The sequence below is a fragment of the Scaptodrosophila lebanonensis genome, unplaced genomic scaffold (assembly GCF_003285725.1).
Source record: "Scaptodrosophila lebanonensis strain 11010-0011.00,11010-0021.00 unplaced genomic scaffold, SlebRS2 tig00000043-arrow-pilon, whole genome shotgun sequence".
Classification (NCBI taxonomy): Eukaryota; Metazoa; Arthropoda; class Insecta; order Diptera; family Drosophilidae; genus Scaptodrosophila; species Scaptodrosophila lebanonensis.
In genome coordinates this window covers 2,838,080-2,854,056 of record NW_022060545.1, presented here as the reverse complement: position 1 = coordinate 2,854,056, position 15,977 = coordinate 2,838,080, and the positions used below count along the sequence as shown (strand labels likewise).

The 15,977-nt window shown below is 35.7% G+C and overlaps 2 protein-coding genes and 2 long non-coding RNA genes across 6 annotated transcripts; 2 read left to right on the top strand and 2 right to left on the bottom strand.

Moving 5' to 3' along the window:
* Nucleotides 1–518: 518 nt before the first annotated feature.
* On the bottom strand, nucleotides 519–3,347 carry LOC115622837 (arylsulfatase B). Its single transcript, XM_030516917.1, is given in 6 exon segments — nucleotides 519–777; nucleotides 844–1,740; nucleotides 1,958–2,187; nucleotides 2,239–2,497; nucleotides 2,899–3,058; nucleotides 3,171–3,347. Coding segments are annotated over 6 exon segments (1,719 nt in total). The 5' UTR covers nucleotides 3,297–3,347; the 3' UTR covers nucleotides 519–730.
* A 2,125-nt stretch (nucleotides 3,348–5,472) lies between these two features.
* LOC115623220 lies at nucleotides 5,473–5,695 on the top strand. The gene is made up of 2 exons (XR_003995386.1): nucleotides 5,473–5,533; nucleotides 5,599–5,695. It is a non-coding gene; the product is annotated as an uncharacterized LOC115623220 (long non-coding RNA).
* A 689-nt stretch (nucleotides 5,696–6,384) lies between these two features.
* On the top strand, nucleotides 6,385–6,935 carry LOC115622752. The gene is made up of 3 exons (XR_003995356.1): nucleotides 6,385–6,518; nucleotides 6,579–6,676; nucleotides 6,737–6,935. It is a non-coding gene; the product is annotated as an uncharacterized LOC115622752 (long non-coding RNA).
* Nucleotides 6,936–7,038: 103 nt separating this feature from the next.
* On the bottom strand, nucleotides 7,039–12,355 carry LOC115622751 (battenin). Of its 3 annotated transcripts, XM_030516805.1 has the most exons (7): nucleotides 12,227–12,241; nucleotides 10,053–10,218; nucleotides 9,759–9,991; nucleotides 8,646–8,779; nucleotides 8,428–8,586; nucleotides 8,032–8,365; nucleotides 7,039–7,973 (listed from the first exon to the last, which is right to left on the bottom strand). In XM_030516805.1, the coding sequence occupies exons 2-7, from the start codon at nucleotides 10,159–10,161 to the stop codon at nucleotides 7,539–7,541; spliced, it is 1,404 nt and encodes a 467-aa protein (XP_030372665.1). In that variant the 5' UTR covers nucleotides 10,162–10,218; nucleotides 12,227–12,241; the 3' UTR covers nucleotides 7,039–7,538. The 3 variants fall into 3 exon arrangements, with proteins under 3 accessions (XP_030372665.1, XP_030372666.1, XP_030372664.1); XM_030516806.1 differs by lacking the exon at nucleotides 10,053–10,218 and having other exon boundaries at nucleotides 12,227–12,355; XM_030516804.1 differs by lacking the exon at nucleotides 12,227–12,241 and having other exon boundaries at nucleotides 10,053–10,442.
* Between the last annotated feature and the right edge of the window lie 3,622 nt (nucleotides 12,356–15,977).

Below are 15,977 nucleotides of genomic sequence, written 5' to 3'. Positions count from 1 at the left end.
AAAATAGTAATGCAATGTGTTAGCATTTCAGAAATAAATTAAGTTAAATAAAGAGTATAAAACGCCATTTAAATGGGTCTATGTTCTATTTATTTGAATGGTGCGGCTGTGTGGAGTACTCACCTAAATTTTTATCTAAAGATAACACTAATGTTGCCTTCTCCTAGTTCCTTAGACTCACACCGATTGTCAACTAGGGGGATTTTGAACAATGTTCAAAGTAAAGTCCTGTTACTCCACTTTGAAGAATTTTAGATCTCAAGATTAAATATAACAAGTGGAAAAGCTAGAGTCGGGTGGCCCAACTTTGAAATATTCTATACCTTTGTGTAATTCCGTACGCAGGGGAGGCCCGTTGACTGCTATTATATGTACTATTCGAAATCCTTACGTTCATACGGAGAGTCGGCCATGACTATATCGACTCGTCTGGTCATACTGATCAAGAATCTATATACTTTAAGGGGTCCGCTAATACACTTGAAGGTTGTACGATAAGTCTATGGAAATAACAATAATAACGTATATGGATCGATTTATTTTTTTAAAGCTGTTTTTTTTTATATAATTCGGTTGACAAGTTTTATAGCTTAAGAAATTTTTCTCTTGTGTAATTTAATTTATTTTTTAAAGCTTACATTAATTTTCGGAATCAGTTTAAAGATTTGATTGCTTTCCATTGCAAGACATTGCAGTCTATTGGAAATATGATCTTGGGGCTATGCTCAGGCTATATCCGGCATGGCGGCAGACTTTGATAATCACACTCTAGGCGTACTAAAAGATGAGATTTATAGCAATAAATTAAAAGTAATTTAGAGAAAACCCACAACCTTAACTCACCCGTGCTCTTGTTCTGATTCTCAAAGTTGGTCCAACTACACTCGTGCCAACCTGGATCGGCCTGGGGAATGCCGGGAAGATTTCTATAAGGTAACGCACTTGATCGTAGTTCTTGCACTCGTTCTCGCAATGCATGTAGAATCTCCCGATGTGGCTCGGAGTAGGCTAAGTTGTTACGTTCACAGGGATCGGCGGTTACATCGTATAGACACTCCTCCAACAAAGCATTGCATCCGCGCTGCATATCGGGGCAATGGACAGTCGCCTCTCTCCTTAGACTTTCTACACGTCTCTGCGTTAAGCGTTGGATGTCGAATGGCGCCAACGACCGCGAAGTAACAGAATTCCTAACTTCCACCACATAGCGACGATCTCGCGGATCTAGATCGTATGTCTCGCGATAACTTAACACTTGATCGTATTGGCCAGCCGATGTGGTGCCATTAACATACTTCCACTGGCCCAGCAGCAACGAACTTACATGCCACACATCGTCCAGGCTATGAAGGATTTCACGCGGCACATGTGGAGAGTCGCTGGGTCCCGCCAACTGTGGCCACAAATTAATTCCGTCCAATTGAAGAGACTCCGGGAGTGTAATGCCTGTCGCATGCGCCAATGTGGGAAGCCAGTCAGCCACATATATTGGTTGTCTAAAGATGCTGCCACGTGCTTCAAACAAGGGACTCCAAATGGCGCCTGTCAAACGTACCCCACCCTCCCAGGGCGTATTCTTTTGACCACGTAATGGCCAATTGGAACCGCTGTTTGAAAATAGGCCCACAGTTGGTGCTCCATTGTCCGAGTAGAAGATCACAATACTATTCTCCAGTTGAGCAGTGCTGGCCAAAGTGCTGATAACGCGACCCACACTCTGATCTAGCCGAGAGACCATGGCTGAAAAGAGTACTTGTATTATTTTGGATGGTTTTAATAGAAGTAAAGTTAGTTTTGAGATTGTTATCCATTATATAAATGTAATTAATTCCAAGAAGAAGAATTAATTCCAATAAATAAAGATATGTAGATTGATTTCTTTAAAAGAAGAAATTGAAAAAAAATTAAATTTTTAAGGTTAAGAATCGAAACTCATAATTAAGATCTATTCACTTACCCGCATATTTCCGTCGACTGGGATCTTTGATGTAGGCAAATTTTCGAAGCTCTTCCTCGGGAGCTTGTAGAGGATCTTCCTTGTTGCCCGAATGCGGCGCTAAATGACTTAAAATCATGAAGAGTGGCTTCTCCTGGCCCCTGTGGTTAGAGATGATGCGCTCCGCTTCATTTGTCAGCAAATCGGTTACGTACACACCCAGATCCGAGCACTCCAGCTGCATGTTGCGTCTAAGAACATGATAGAATATTACTTATATTATTCAGCTCATCAAAGCTCACCTAAAGTCGTAGCCCAGACTGGAGTTGATTTTTGGCATTTGAGCACGCCTTTGATAGTAGTCTATAAAGCCGCCCCAATAGCCATAATGATAGTCAAATCCACGATGTGTGGGCGTGTATTCGGAACGTGAGAAACCCAAATGCCACTTTCCAATCAAATTCGTAGAGTAACCGGCTTCTTGAAATATTTCAGACATAGTTGTTATGTTTGTGGGCAGCGCCCAAGGTTAGTTATTGCTAATTACAAAATGCTGGGTTCCTGTACGGAAAATAAAATACAAAATAAATAAGACTAAACTTCTAAAAAGCAAATAAATATTGTAAGAAGTTTTTTAACTACAAATAATTATTATTGATTTCAGGAGCTTAAAAACAATTAACTGTGAAATATTTTATTTAAAGTATAACGTTGTCCACTTTGCTGAAATCTTTAAATAGAAGCCCGGGCTTTGATATTTTTGTAGGGACAATGTTTATACCATATAGATTCATTTTCGGTGGCTGGTGATTCTTAATAAGTACTTTTATCACTATTTTGTTATGATGGCGAAAACTGTATTTTTACTAAATAATAATAATAATAATATTGAATTAATGTGAATTAATGAATACAATGCTAACAAAACGATGCCGTAACACTATTTTTTAATATTTAATCACCTGTGTGTATTGGGTATTTCCCACTCAGAAGTGCGCTACGCGAGGGTGTGCAAATGGCCGGGCCATACAGACGATCCAGCACTCTTCCATGATAGGCCAAAGCATCAATGTTGGGAGTTAGAAATTCGCGCCCGCCACGAAAACTCACATCGTCAAAGCCCTATATACAAACATGTGTACATAATTAATGTTTCTTCGTTAATCGCTTTACTCAACATCGAATACAACTTTTATATCGATGCACCGAAAAACTGGTTCAGCATTTCACCCACCATGTCATCGGCCATTATAATTATTATATTAGGTCGCCTTTTTGTCGGCAGTGCTGTTGTTGTATTTGTTGTGCCATATTTCACGCATAGGCATAGTAGTATTAGTGCTGATAGCCCCGCACGCATCTTGTTCACTTTAAAAATTAGACCGATTTCTTGAAGTAGATTTAAGCGATCTAAAGCGCACGGCAGCTCAAAACGTACTGAGGAATGTGTATAAAGATCTCGCCTTTATAAGCCGACCCGACTTTGATTGCAGTCGAAATATAATTACAACAGTTGTGACTGTCAATTAAAAGCAAGACTAGTTGCTAGTTTCTGTGAGCAATAACTTAACAAATTGCGGCAATTGTACAAATAAAAACGAAATAACTCCAGATACTCGGATCGATTTTGGACCTTGTGAGCGTGTCTCATAAACAAGAGGCTGGCTCTGTACTGACTGTTGCTCAACATACGCATGGCCCTTAAATACTCGTAGTAATACGAACTTAAATTGCTGCATACTTCTAGGCTGTTCTTTAAAACAGCCCTCTCCTCTTAGGGCAGCTTACATTGCAGTGAGAGGAAATGCTTTGTTTGCTTTATATTATTTGGACAGATTTTGTCCTCTTTTAAATTCTCAACGAATTTGTAGAGGAATCAATAAACTCTGTACGTTCATATTATTACTTGTATTTAATATTATTCATTTCAATTAATATTGCTTCGTATTGAAAAAAAGTTAGTTCTAACCCTTCGTATGACATTTTGTCTGATTTCATGCGGTTTTTATAGCCTGTACCCAAAGGGTAAAAGGCTTTACTAGTTTTGTGCGCAGGAGGCGTGGCAGACCCCACAAAGTATATATATTATTGATCAGGATGACAAGCCGATATAGCTACGTCCGTCTGTCCGTCCGTCCGTCTGTATGAGCGCAAGGATCTCAGAAGGTACAAGAGGTAGAATAACCAAACTCGGTAGCCAGATTCCCATAAGCCGTAGGCAGGTCAAGTTTATTTTTTTATTCTGATACACCCCCCCACTCCCCGGCAATTTGTGTTTTTTTCCATAACTCCCGTAGTTCTTGGAATTTCGAACTAAAATTTGGTAATTACATCGCGTTAGTGATTATGTGTCTGTATGTTTCATCATGATAGGTCAATTCTGAAGAAAGTTATAGCCATAAATAAAATCGCTGCCGACGCTCTGCTTGTAGCGCTGTCCGCAGCTGTTGTTGTTGTTGCTGCTTGGGTTCAACTTTGTGCTGCATACATACACGCATATAAACACGCCGAGACACGATTCTGATGTAAATGTATGCTGTTGAAACTGTACATGAACATGTCTTTCATTTAATTAATATAATTTTTTTTTAATTATTTAAAAAAATTTTTTTCATTTTTTTCTTCTTCGACTTGAGCTTGCTCGACTTTAGCATTCTTTTCTTGTTTTCATTAGATAGCGAAGGTAAAAAAATATAGGTTTTATTTTTGTTTTTTGAAATTTTTTATATTATTTTTTACCAAAGACGATGTGTTTCATTTCAACATCATTGTTGTTTCTGGGGTCAAAAAATGTCTGCAAATGAAAATTATAAAAACAAATTATTCATTTTATTAAAGCTTAATGCGACCCCACATTTTTAGTTGTACTTTATATATTTAAAAAAAATTAAAACAGGAATACTCTAATTTGCTTGCATCCCACGAATCACACGCGTAATACCTTGACCTTTAATACTTTTTTTTGGGGCCTCTACAGTTTTGTGTTTTTGTTCAATTTAAAAAAATTAAGGTGGTATCTGTGCTTTAGTATTATTCGAGGTGTACAAATGACAGCTAAGTAGGTATTTACTGTCATTGTAATGACGTATAGTAACTCTAAAATAAAAAAATACAATACTAATACAATTTTATGAAATGAAGTGTTGCTTTTGCCTCCCAGTGAGAACAGGATGCATCATAATTGGTATTATGTACATATTGTTGGGCCTGGCTGCAACTATCGCACTAAGTAAGTATATAAAACAAGCTATAAAAATTTATATTTACTCAATATATTGCCTTTTCAGTTGTAATAGGCATCAGTGCTACGTTTTTGAAAGTGTACTGTTTCTTGACTGTGCTTGTTTTGATATCAGGGATCATATTGTTAGTTCTCGTATTTTTAGTAAGTTAAAAAAATCCATTCACTTATGAGAATGAACAAGGTTGATTTGAATTTATTTAATTAGAATTTAAAAAAATTTGTTAAGTACTGGATGTACCTGCAAGGAGTCTATGGAAGTTTTGGCTTCATCTTCTATGCAATGAACTTGGAATCTTTTTCCATTGTACTTAAGGGTGAGAAGCTTGTACTTATTATCTTCGTAGCAGTGATAGGTTCGTAGATTTCATTTCATTTCTAAATATAGATGTTATATGTTTTTTTTATTTTTTTATTTTAGTGATCTTCTTGTATACTTTGTTGATTGCATATTCATATCAACATGAAGAAGATGATTAATATATATTATTAAATAATATAAACATTTTATGACCGCACACAGTTTGTTTTTAATCTTCAATTAGTACTTATTATTTGATACGAGAACCATGGTAATAATTTATTTATTAGTTTAGTGTGGAGTGCCGGACGCTATCCTGCCCTTGGCATTAACTGCAGCTATTAAACGTACTTGGAACGAGATTTCCCTGACCTAATAGAATTATTGCATCATTCTACGAGTATAAAGGACCGGATATATGAAGTTATTACCAACAAAGGAGCCAGTATTCATTACTGAAATTATTATACCCTGTACGCGTATGGTAAAAAGTATTAGGTTTGTGCACAGTATGTAATAGACAGATGGAAGGATCTCCGACCCCATAAAGTACTTATATATATTCTTAATCAGCATGACGAGAGAAATCGTTCCGTCCATCCGTCTGGATGAACGCCTGAATTTCGGAAACGGCTAAGCGTACATTGACCAAACTTGTTATACTCGTAAAGATGCTCCTATTCCCTAAGCTACACGACTTTATTTTATTCTGCTGAATGTTTTCCTCTAGCGTTCTCTTTTGTTTCATTTTGAAATTAAAAAAATATTAAGATTTTGTTTAAAGCCTTTTTATATCAATTGTTACCCAACTAGAAACCATGTATTACGAGGTAAAAACATTGAGTGTTATTGTTCGAGGTGTATGATGACAACTAAGTAGGCATTTACTGTCATTGTAACAATATATAGAAATTCTACAATAAGAATACAACTTTATAAAATGCTTGGAAAGTGTTGCTTTTGTGTACCATTGAGAACAGGATGCATCATACTTGGAATTGTGCATGCATTGCTCGGCCTGGCTGCAACTATCGCAATAAGTAAGTATCTAAAACAAGCGACGATAACTAAATACACAATACTTTCTTTTGTCTTTTCAGTTGTAACAGGCCTCGGCCCTACGTTTTTAAAAACCTCCTGTGTCTTGACTGTGGTAATTTTATTATCAGGGATCATATTTTTAGTTATTGCATTTCTAGTAAGTTAAAAAATTCATTCATTTATGGGAGCTAACATTAATACAAATTTATTTTATTAGAATTTACAAAAGTTTGTTAGGTACTGGATATATCTTTACATGTTCTGTGGAGGTGTGGGCTTAGTCTTCTATGGAAGGAAATACGAATTCTTTTCCCTTTTACTTAGAGGCGAGGCAGCTGTAATTATCCTTTTCATAGTAATGATAGATTCGTATATTTCATTTAATTTCTAAATATACGTAATGTTATATGTTTTTTGTTTTTAGTTATCTACTTGTACACTTTGTTGATTGCATATTCATATAAAAAGGAAGAAGAAGAAGAGCAATAAATAAAATAAAAATTTCATGACCCACCATAGTTTGTTTGTAATATTCAATTTATTTTTTGTTATGGGGAATATACTTATATATTCTGCTGAGAATGGATGGGAAGTGATGATTTATTTATTAGTTGAGCGTGGGGTACAGAGAGCCCTCTTTTGATAACAAAAGATACAAATAGTCTGACCCTTTTTTGTTTTATATTTAGACTTTTAACACGAGTTAAAAGTTTCATAAGTGATTTTAAATCGTACATGGGAAAATCATGTTTTTAAGAGACTGTCCTTATACTCGATTGTAACGCTTATTAGATGCTCAAATTAAAGCATCTATCAAAAATGTACAAATCTAACAAACTATATACCCAACATTAATTGCCAAGCTATAATTATAATTAAGCGACAACAATATTATTGGCCTTGGGCTACTTAACAAGCGCTTCCCTCTTTGGTGGCTGCACCATCTATGCTTATATAGAGGTAGACGCATATAATACTAATACTCTTTCCCAGCTACATGCATGCTGGAACCCCATCGACTACCACGTCAGTGTGCGAGTGGGCGCAGGCAGCCCGCAAATGGCGTTGTGGACTGGTATGGCCAGGAAACCGGCGAGTGCAATGCCATAAGAGTCCGATTGGACGACCATGGCCATGGCAAACTGTCGTCGCTCGGGCGATATCTCTTTGGACATGCGATAGAAGGTGTTCACATAGGCACCACCGCCTAACAGACCCTCCCACAGAACAATAACGAACACAATCCAAATGCTGGGCGTGTAGAACCAAATGACTTCCGTAAGGAAGTAGGCCACATTAATGAACTGAAAGATGGACATGAGCCAGATTTTGTTCAGTTGAAAAACGTTCACCGAGGAACGCGATATGAACACGCCAATTTGGTAGTCCACGTTCAGCCAGCGATATTGTGCGGCCTTGTCCAGCACGCTGTTCTCAAAGAAGACCAGTTCGAACTGCAATTAAAGAAGAGCTTAATAACGTGCTGTATTCAAGTTGGGAGGCTGAACTTACCAAGCCCTGATTGATAAAGTATTCGAAAAAGTAAACCAATGCCAAGGGCAGCATATACTTAAACAGCTGTTTGATATAAAGTAATTTTTCTTTGAATCCCACCAGTGGTTTGTCGTCACTAATCAGCTCCTCCGTCGACTCGACAGTGCTTACTGGCAGAATTTGTGGACGGCGCAGTAGCAGCCAGAAAGATAACGCCTCAATGACTGGGAAGATGAGCATTATCAGCATAGTATCGCGAGGACTGACATCAAGAGAGCGAAGCGTTGCATAGCTGAGGGAGCCAATAACGCCGGCACCGCCAGTACCAGAGGACCAGGTGGATATCACATTTCTGGAAAAGAGAAAACACTTCAATTTAGTTTGTCATTCACTTAAATGGGAAACTTCGCTCACTTATTAAAGTGCGAGGAGTAGGCCAAAAAGGTGGTCTCGCCAATGCCACTGCTGGCCGAAGTTATGATGACCCCCAACAGAGCCATCCACTCCGCATTGGCAAATCCAACAAGGAGAAAACCCGCCGCTGAGAAAGCCACGGCCAAGCCAATGCGTATGCTGCAGGGGCATTAATTATTAATTATAGCTTGAAAATTGTAACAATTTTACAAACGTACTTCACCCAAAATGGAAAGAAGGGCATCAGCATTTTGACAAAGAGGGAGGGCAACACATCAGCCAGCAATATAGCACCTGTTGATACCAGATGGCATTGACGTCCAGCACCGCCATCCGCAGAGTCATCTTCAGTCTAAAAGATTTTTTTTAAACAATTTTCAGTTCACATAAATATAATGCTGCAATATTTGTTTTACTAATTTAAATAATAATACAAGCAAACGATATGTAAAACATATAAAAAACATCAATATTTAAAATGATTTCAGCGGTTGATGTTTTTATTTCCAGTATTTTTATGGTATTTTATTTTTATACTCTGTACCCAAAGGGTACAAGGGTATATTAGTTTTGTGCGAGTGCACATGGAACACACAGAAGGAGGCTTGGTAGACCCCACAAAGTATATATATTCTTGATCAGCATGACAAGCCGAGTCGATATAGGCATGTCCGCCTGTCCGCCTGTCTGTCCGTCTGTCTGTCCGTCTGTCTGTCTGTCCGTCTGTCTGTCCGTCTGTATGAACGCAAGGATCTCCGAAAGTATAAGAGCTAGAATAACCAAACTTGGTATACAGATTCTCCTGAGACCGAGAAAGGACGAGTTTGTTCATTTTTTCTGATCCATCCCCCCACTCCCCCCCCCCCCCCCCCCTATTAACGATTTTCTATAACTCCCGTAATTCTTTTAATTTTGAACTAAAATTTGGTAGTCACATTAGGTTAATTAATTAATTTAATTACTTTTTTGTGGGGTGGTACAGGGTATTTAAGAGTTGAGCCAGCTCGACTTTAGCATTCCTTTCTTGTTTCTTTTTAAGAACGAAGATACATGACACCATAAGCGTATTAAATATCCAATATCTGTGTAAAACTTTTTGCAGTTTTTGAAAACTTCAAATATTTGTAAAAAAAAAGTGGTGATTAAATAGGGTTTTAAGTTACACATTAACCAACGACTTGACAATTTATGCCAATAATAAATAACTGATTGTGAATTTAATTTTTCCTTCTGGGTGTTAAACACGGGTTATAAGATATACTATATATCATACAGCAAGCCTTATACAAATGAATTATATACAAGCCCATTAGATGATTTTTGTCACTCACTTCATCATTGAACTGTGCGATGATATCATGAGCCGCACTCAACATCACCACATAGCCATAGTTGTTGCACAGACCCAGTATCCAATAGGCTGTCAAATCACGCCACAAGCTGCGATCATTTCTTCTGCCGTGCGCTGCCCCCGGAGGTGCCACCAGAACTTGGGGCTGATGGGTTGAGTCGCTGTCGCCCGCTTCCTGCTCCTTGCTGGGCGACATGCTGCTGCTGAGGATTTCTGGAAGACAGCGTGGGAGAGCGTTAGGTTAAGTGAGATTTCTCTCTAAGCGTGGCTCCACCTGAGGACTGGCTATCTGGCCACAACTCCAGCTCGACTTCATCTTTGGTGCTTAGCTGGTTATACACAATACGTTTACGCTGGTTAAATACTTTCAGTTGCTTGTGCATGTAGTTTTGTTAATTTACCGACCAACGATATTTTTCCTACTATACTTGGTAATTTTGCTAATGAAAGTTTTTTGTTTGATAAGTTGTATTTCTACAAGTATGTACATATGTATATAGTTTATAGCTATTGAGTGCCTATCAACGAGGCGCGCTCTCGCTCTTCAACTCTTTGCTCAGGTGTTTCCCAGATAAAACGAATTGGTAATGGGGTCGAACGGCAAGAGCGTTCTCTTATCGACTCTTAAAAGCAAGAGCACGTGAACAATTACTTAATGTAATTTATCAAAAATTAGTTAGTTCAGAGCATATACAAATTTTCAATCGTAGATTGCATTCATCATTTCGTCAATTTATAAAGCTAAGCATGTCCGCCTGTAGTTGGCATTGAACTTGAACTGTTTCCTTTATTAAGCAAATTTGTAGATACGTGCTTAAAATTCAAAATGCCAAATTCATTTTTCTATTTAGTAAATGTAAATGTAAATAATGTAATGTAAATAAAACCAAGCAATTGTCGCAATGTGAAAACTAGCTGGACCCTAATTAAATGTGTTCTTTTTGTTAATTAAATAATCAATAACTTAAATTATTCCACACATGTGCTTTATTTTCGTACAAAGTTAAGCCTTACTTCGCTTGCGTCACTAACAAAAGTAAATCTCAATTTCTTACACCTCTTAACTCGTATATATTTACATAAAAACTGAGGCGAATACTTTATGCCTCACTATTTTGTAGAATTTTACATTCTGCCTACAGCAAATGACCATATGCTATAACTTAATAGTTATCTCGCAAATATAGACTTAAGTAAATTCAAAGGCATAAGTAAATGTTTAAACAGTAAATAAATAATAATACAAAGCTAAAAAAAAGACGATATAAGTTTTCAATTACAATCAAATTGAGTTTTCAATGTTTGGCCGAACTCAACAAATTTGCGTAGAATTGCTCAAATACATTAACTTTTGTCCATTGTTATATACTATACTATATAGTATGTTGTTGTTGCTATTGTTTTCTGGCACACCCCTCGTACCGGATGTAAACAAAATCGATTGCTTGATCAGTTTATTGGCACCACACACCGAATTGTGATCAAAGTTCAAACGATGCCAAAACATCTTGTGACTGTTCTAAAGGAAATTGTTAGCAAATTAAATTCTTATTAAATGCTTTATATAAGAGACTGCAGTATATATGTCAGTCCCCTCTCTTGATAAAAAGTTGAATCAAATGAGCTAAAAAAATTAAGATTAATTATGTTACATACAGCACTCTAATTGAATTATTTAGATTTGGAGCAATAAATAATACTAATAATAATAAATAAATAATTCACAAAAATCTCAGAAGCCTCAGAAACTACTTCTACAGCAATTTTTAATTGGTTGGGTGCAAGTTATTCTTTTTTTACAAATTTAGGCAGATATTGTCACCGCTTCGTACAAACACATTTACTTCGAAAACTACAATTTTCAAATTTACTTAACAGGTGCTTACAGAAATTTTAGATGAATGCATATATCTGTCGGAATGTGTATCTTTTGTCGACCCAATTGTATTTAGGTACATATACATCGTTTGGTCCGATTTCCAGACACATACCAACATATTTGACACTCAGCCAAGCCGAATGCATTTCAAAATTTGAGACCTTAAAGCGATTCAAAGTAAACTGAGACGTTCAATTCTAGAAGATTGCGACATTTGCCTTCGTTTTAAATTTTTAGCACAGCAATAAATTGGTGTCATTCACATCAACTTTATTTAAATATTTTTCCACTGAGTTTTTCAATACTCAAGCAAATGATCTATATTATAGTTTGTTGACACAGTTTTCGAAATGTTTTTGACAATCGATTAGCCGGAAATACTACTTAAGTTGTTTGGCAGTAGAACGTTAAGGACATTGAATAATAATTGAAATATAGAAGACTGCACGACATTATCACTAATCACTGGCTGGGAATTGCTTAATTAGTCCGTTATTTTTCCTAAATGCATTTTTGTTAAAACACGTTTATATACAATTTCTTAAAATACATAAAAATGTTCAACACACCTTTCCAACAGCTATTTTAACTATGTATGTATGTATGTTTGATATCAAATTCCTAAACAATTTCTTATCCTTCTTCCTATGTACTAGAATATATTGGGCACGGAACACGACAATACGCGCGATTAGGCGTCTGGTGAGCGACTGAGCGTAAACAATTCAGAGTCGTCCAATGAATGACGACTACGAGAAACCTCGAAGGCCCAAATGAAATCACGCGAGTCGTGCGAGCAATGGCATAAAAAACGAAAAAATAAACACATAACAGTAGCAACAAGTGCCAAATTGTCGATCAGGTAGGTAATTATGCAGATTTTTATATACAGGGTGCTTGTATTGAGAGCCTTAAAGGAGGGTATTCACAAGGCTGTGTTATGTGACAGGTATTTTGGCCGGCTGTCAGCTGCCAAATGTGTCTGTAATCTAAATCTTCTTAAAATAAAGCAAACTTTAAATAAAATCAAATAAATTTAATTAATTTGCAAATATGGTAATGTTTTAAAAACAATTAAAACAATTAAGACTGCGTTCCACTCAAGTTAAAATCGATTTTAAATCTATTGCTTTATATCAAGAGTCCCACAAATCTGTACAGCCACACATACAAAGTATTTGTAAGATTTAAGTTATTCTTAATGTTTTTATGAATTTTTCATTCCATTTCAAATACTTCAATTATAAACAAATCAAGTTACTAATAATCGGAGTAAAAGCGAAAGTAAACTTTGAGTTGGTTGCTCAGCGAAAACCGAGTATTTAAAGAACACCCTTTATTTAATGCATTGTCTACTTTAGTACGAATGGGGCAAGCAGCGACAATGTTTAGGCATTCAAAAGTTTGTTGTTTTTGTTTAGTCAAACGTGTCTAGATAGTTGTAACGAAAACGGGGGTCCCATTCAAATAGTAAACAGAAGGTTGACCGGCAGCGTCACGTTTGAAGCAATTACCTATGTATTTCCAGCAGCTCCTAATTTCAATCATTTAAATTTTTTTTTAGTAAACGGTATATGAATGAATTCGTGGTTGTGCTTTTGGACTATTCTATGTACCCGGCACACGTGTCCTATACGTAATGTCAATAAACTAATAGATATGTATATTGAGTACCCACTTTAGAAATCGAAAACATGTCACTAAAATGATAGCTTTCATAATCTTTCTAAGTAAAGCAAGAGGCATAACGATTACTTGCTCTTTATTTATTGGTAAACCGATTAGATTAAAAGCTTCTTCCAGTTCAATGACAGCAGAGTTCTACTAATTAAGTAAATTCTGCTATATGTATAAGTAGATTTGTTGGTAGGCTTGCATAATATTATTTTTATAACTTTTCAAATTTATAATTATTAGCAATAATAACGTACAGAAACGTCAACTTTTTAAATTTTGATAAATTTTGTAAACCATATTTGTGAATAAAGCTTAACTTCAGACTTTCCAGAGGCTAAAAACAAATATAGATGGAATTTTTCTAGAATTTTAAAGCAGCCTTATTTTTCCAAGTGATCGTCCATTAAAAATTTTAACATTCTTCATAACAATTTGTTTACTATTTAGCATTCACGTTTATCCTAGAAGTGGAAGCACGATGTCTACAAAAAGATTCGAAGTACATGGAGAAGGAATGAATTATTTTCACTAAAATCGCTAATCACCATATCATTATTTTAGAATTTAGCTTCACGGTTTTTTTTTAAATAAATGTTGTTGCTTTTGAGAAAAATAAATATAAATATAATGAAATGTTTAAATTGCAAATTTTGAACTACTTTGTAATTATACTTTATTAGACTTTATTCATTAAAGAGCTAAGGAGCTTCATAAAATATATATAAAGTTATCGGACTTATTTCCAAAAGCTACCATGAAATATTTTTAAATTTAGACACATTTTGATAAGAAAAGGTTACAATTGGCAAGAATTGTTATTCCTTTCTGGTTTTCTTACAGCACTGCTCTTGCTCGTAAATCTTATAATTAGCAAAAATTTAATTTAAACAGCCGCTCTGCTCGAGTTATAATCGTACTTTTCATTTTGTTAAAGTACAAAATGAACACTTGTTTATCACCATATACTAAGTATATAGTTCAATGTCAATTTCATTGTTGGGCTCATTATTTTAAGTCGTTTACTCAGTAAATGTAAATTTCACATTATGTTCAGTACCACAATGCTCGCACCTTAGCAATTCACCGCTGGAGTACGATTCGTGTCACTCACAGCTAAATTAAAGTGTTAAGCAAGTTCTTTACAGGGTGTAAGTATTTGTATTAACGTGCTCGAGCGAAGAAACCCGACTGGAGACATCAACTCATGCGAAACACTTAACGTGTTATTGACGTTATCTACATATTGTGCACGGTTAGAGATTAAAGGCACATAAAGTCCCAACTGCCAGGCAATCTGATAAGAGGCATTATAGGCAATATAAATCTCGAGATATAAACTTTGCAATCGGATTGAGTCAGTAACTGGGGAATGAGCCAAGATGTAGTATGAAGCAGTATCCATTAGGAACCAAATGGGTTATAAATTGTTCAAATGGCTGTTTTAGTAATAATTAAAGCACTTTGTTAACAACTAATTGTAAATGGCTCTTGGCACTTTCAACAGAAAAAACTCTGGAATATTTGTTCGATTGCGTTTTTTGTCACGTTCAGAAACCGCCGATTTCAATTTAAAGCCACAGCCACAAAGTATGTGAAGCATAAAAACTGAATGAGGGCTGTTGGAAGTGTTTGCGCAAAACCAAAACATGTTGACAAATTGCGCAAAATAAAAACGAGTCAAGGGGCGGGCAAACTGGGATTGTCAGTAGACAGCTGTGCGCTGCTTGATAAAGACAAGTTAATGTTGTAAATAATTTACAATTGAATGTCAATTGAGAGTCCCCCAACGAGTGGGTAACAAGCTTGTAGGAAACTAATATTAACTCGGTTGGAGTGATTCCAAAGAAGGGTATTTATTATGTGCTGATTTGTTGATAACCATGCTGGGCTGGTAGTTTGTCAATGTCTCACATTTTGTAAATATAGTATGCAAGTAAGTACTGAGCAGTAAATGCTTAAGTCTACTACAATATCTACAACCCAAAAGCTATGCTGCAGTACTTAATCGACAATGGTTTGAAATCAAATATTTCCAAAATATTATATTTAGCCATTGGAGAATTCTTAAATTGATTCCAGACCTGCTTCTAATTTCAATTTTGATTATATTATACGAATTGCGAAAACAGAATCCAGTAGATAAGTACCCTGATCGTGGACACAGAGAATGCAATTATAATAAACACAGTGAGAGATGTTCAGAATCCAACGATGAATCGTTGGTTTACATTTCTTTACAACCAAGACATGATATATCTTCTTCAAGTGATATTTTCAGCTCTATTCACCATCACTTATAGTTAACAAATTACATAATAATTGAATTCGAAGACTTAAAGAAAAGCTAACATTTAATTAATAAGGCGAAGAAGAGTACACAAAACACAAATTAATTCCAAAATAAAGATGTAGAAGCATTTTATAGTATAACAACATTCTATTACTACTCATTAGTTCTCGCTTAAAATTCAAAATTACTACGAATATTAGAAGCTGTATTTCAGAAATACCAGTATGACTTACTTATAATATAAATCATATAATGAAAATAACGAAAAAGTCTACTTTCAATTACATTTCCATTTAAATTTGTTAATCTTTTTTTCTTTTGTCTTTCCATATAAATACAGAAAGTGAAAATCC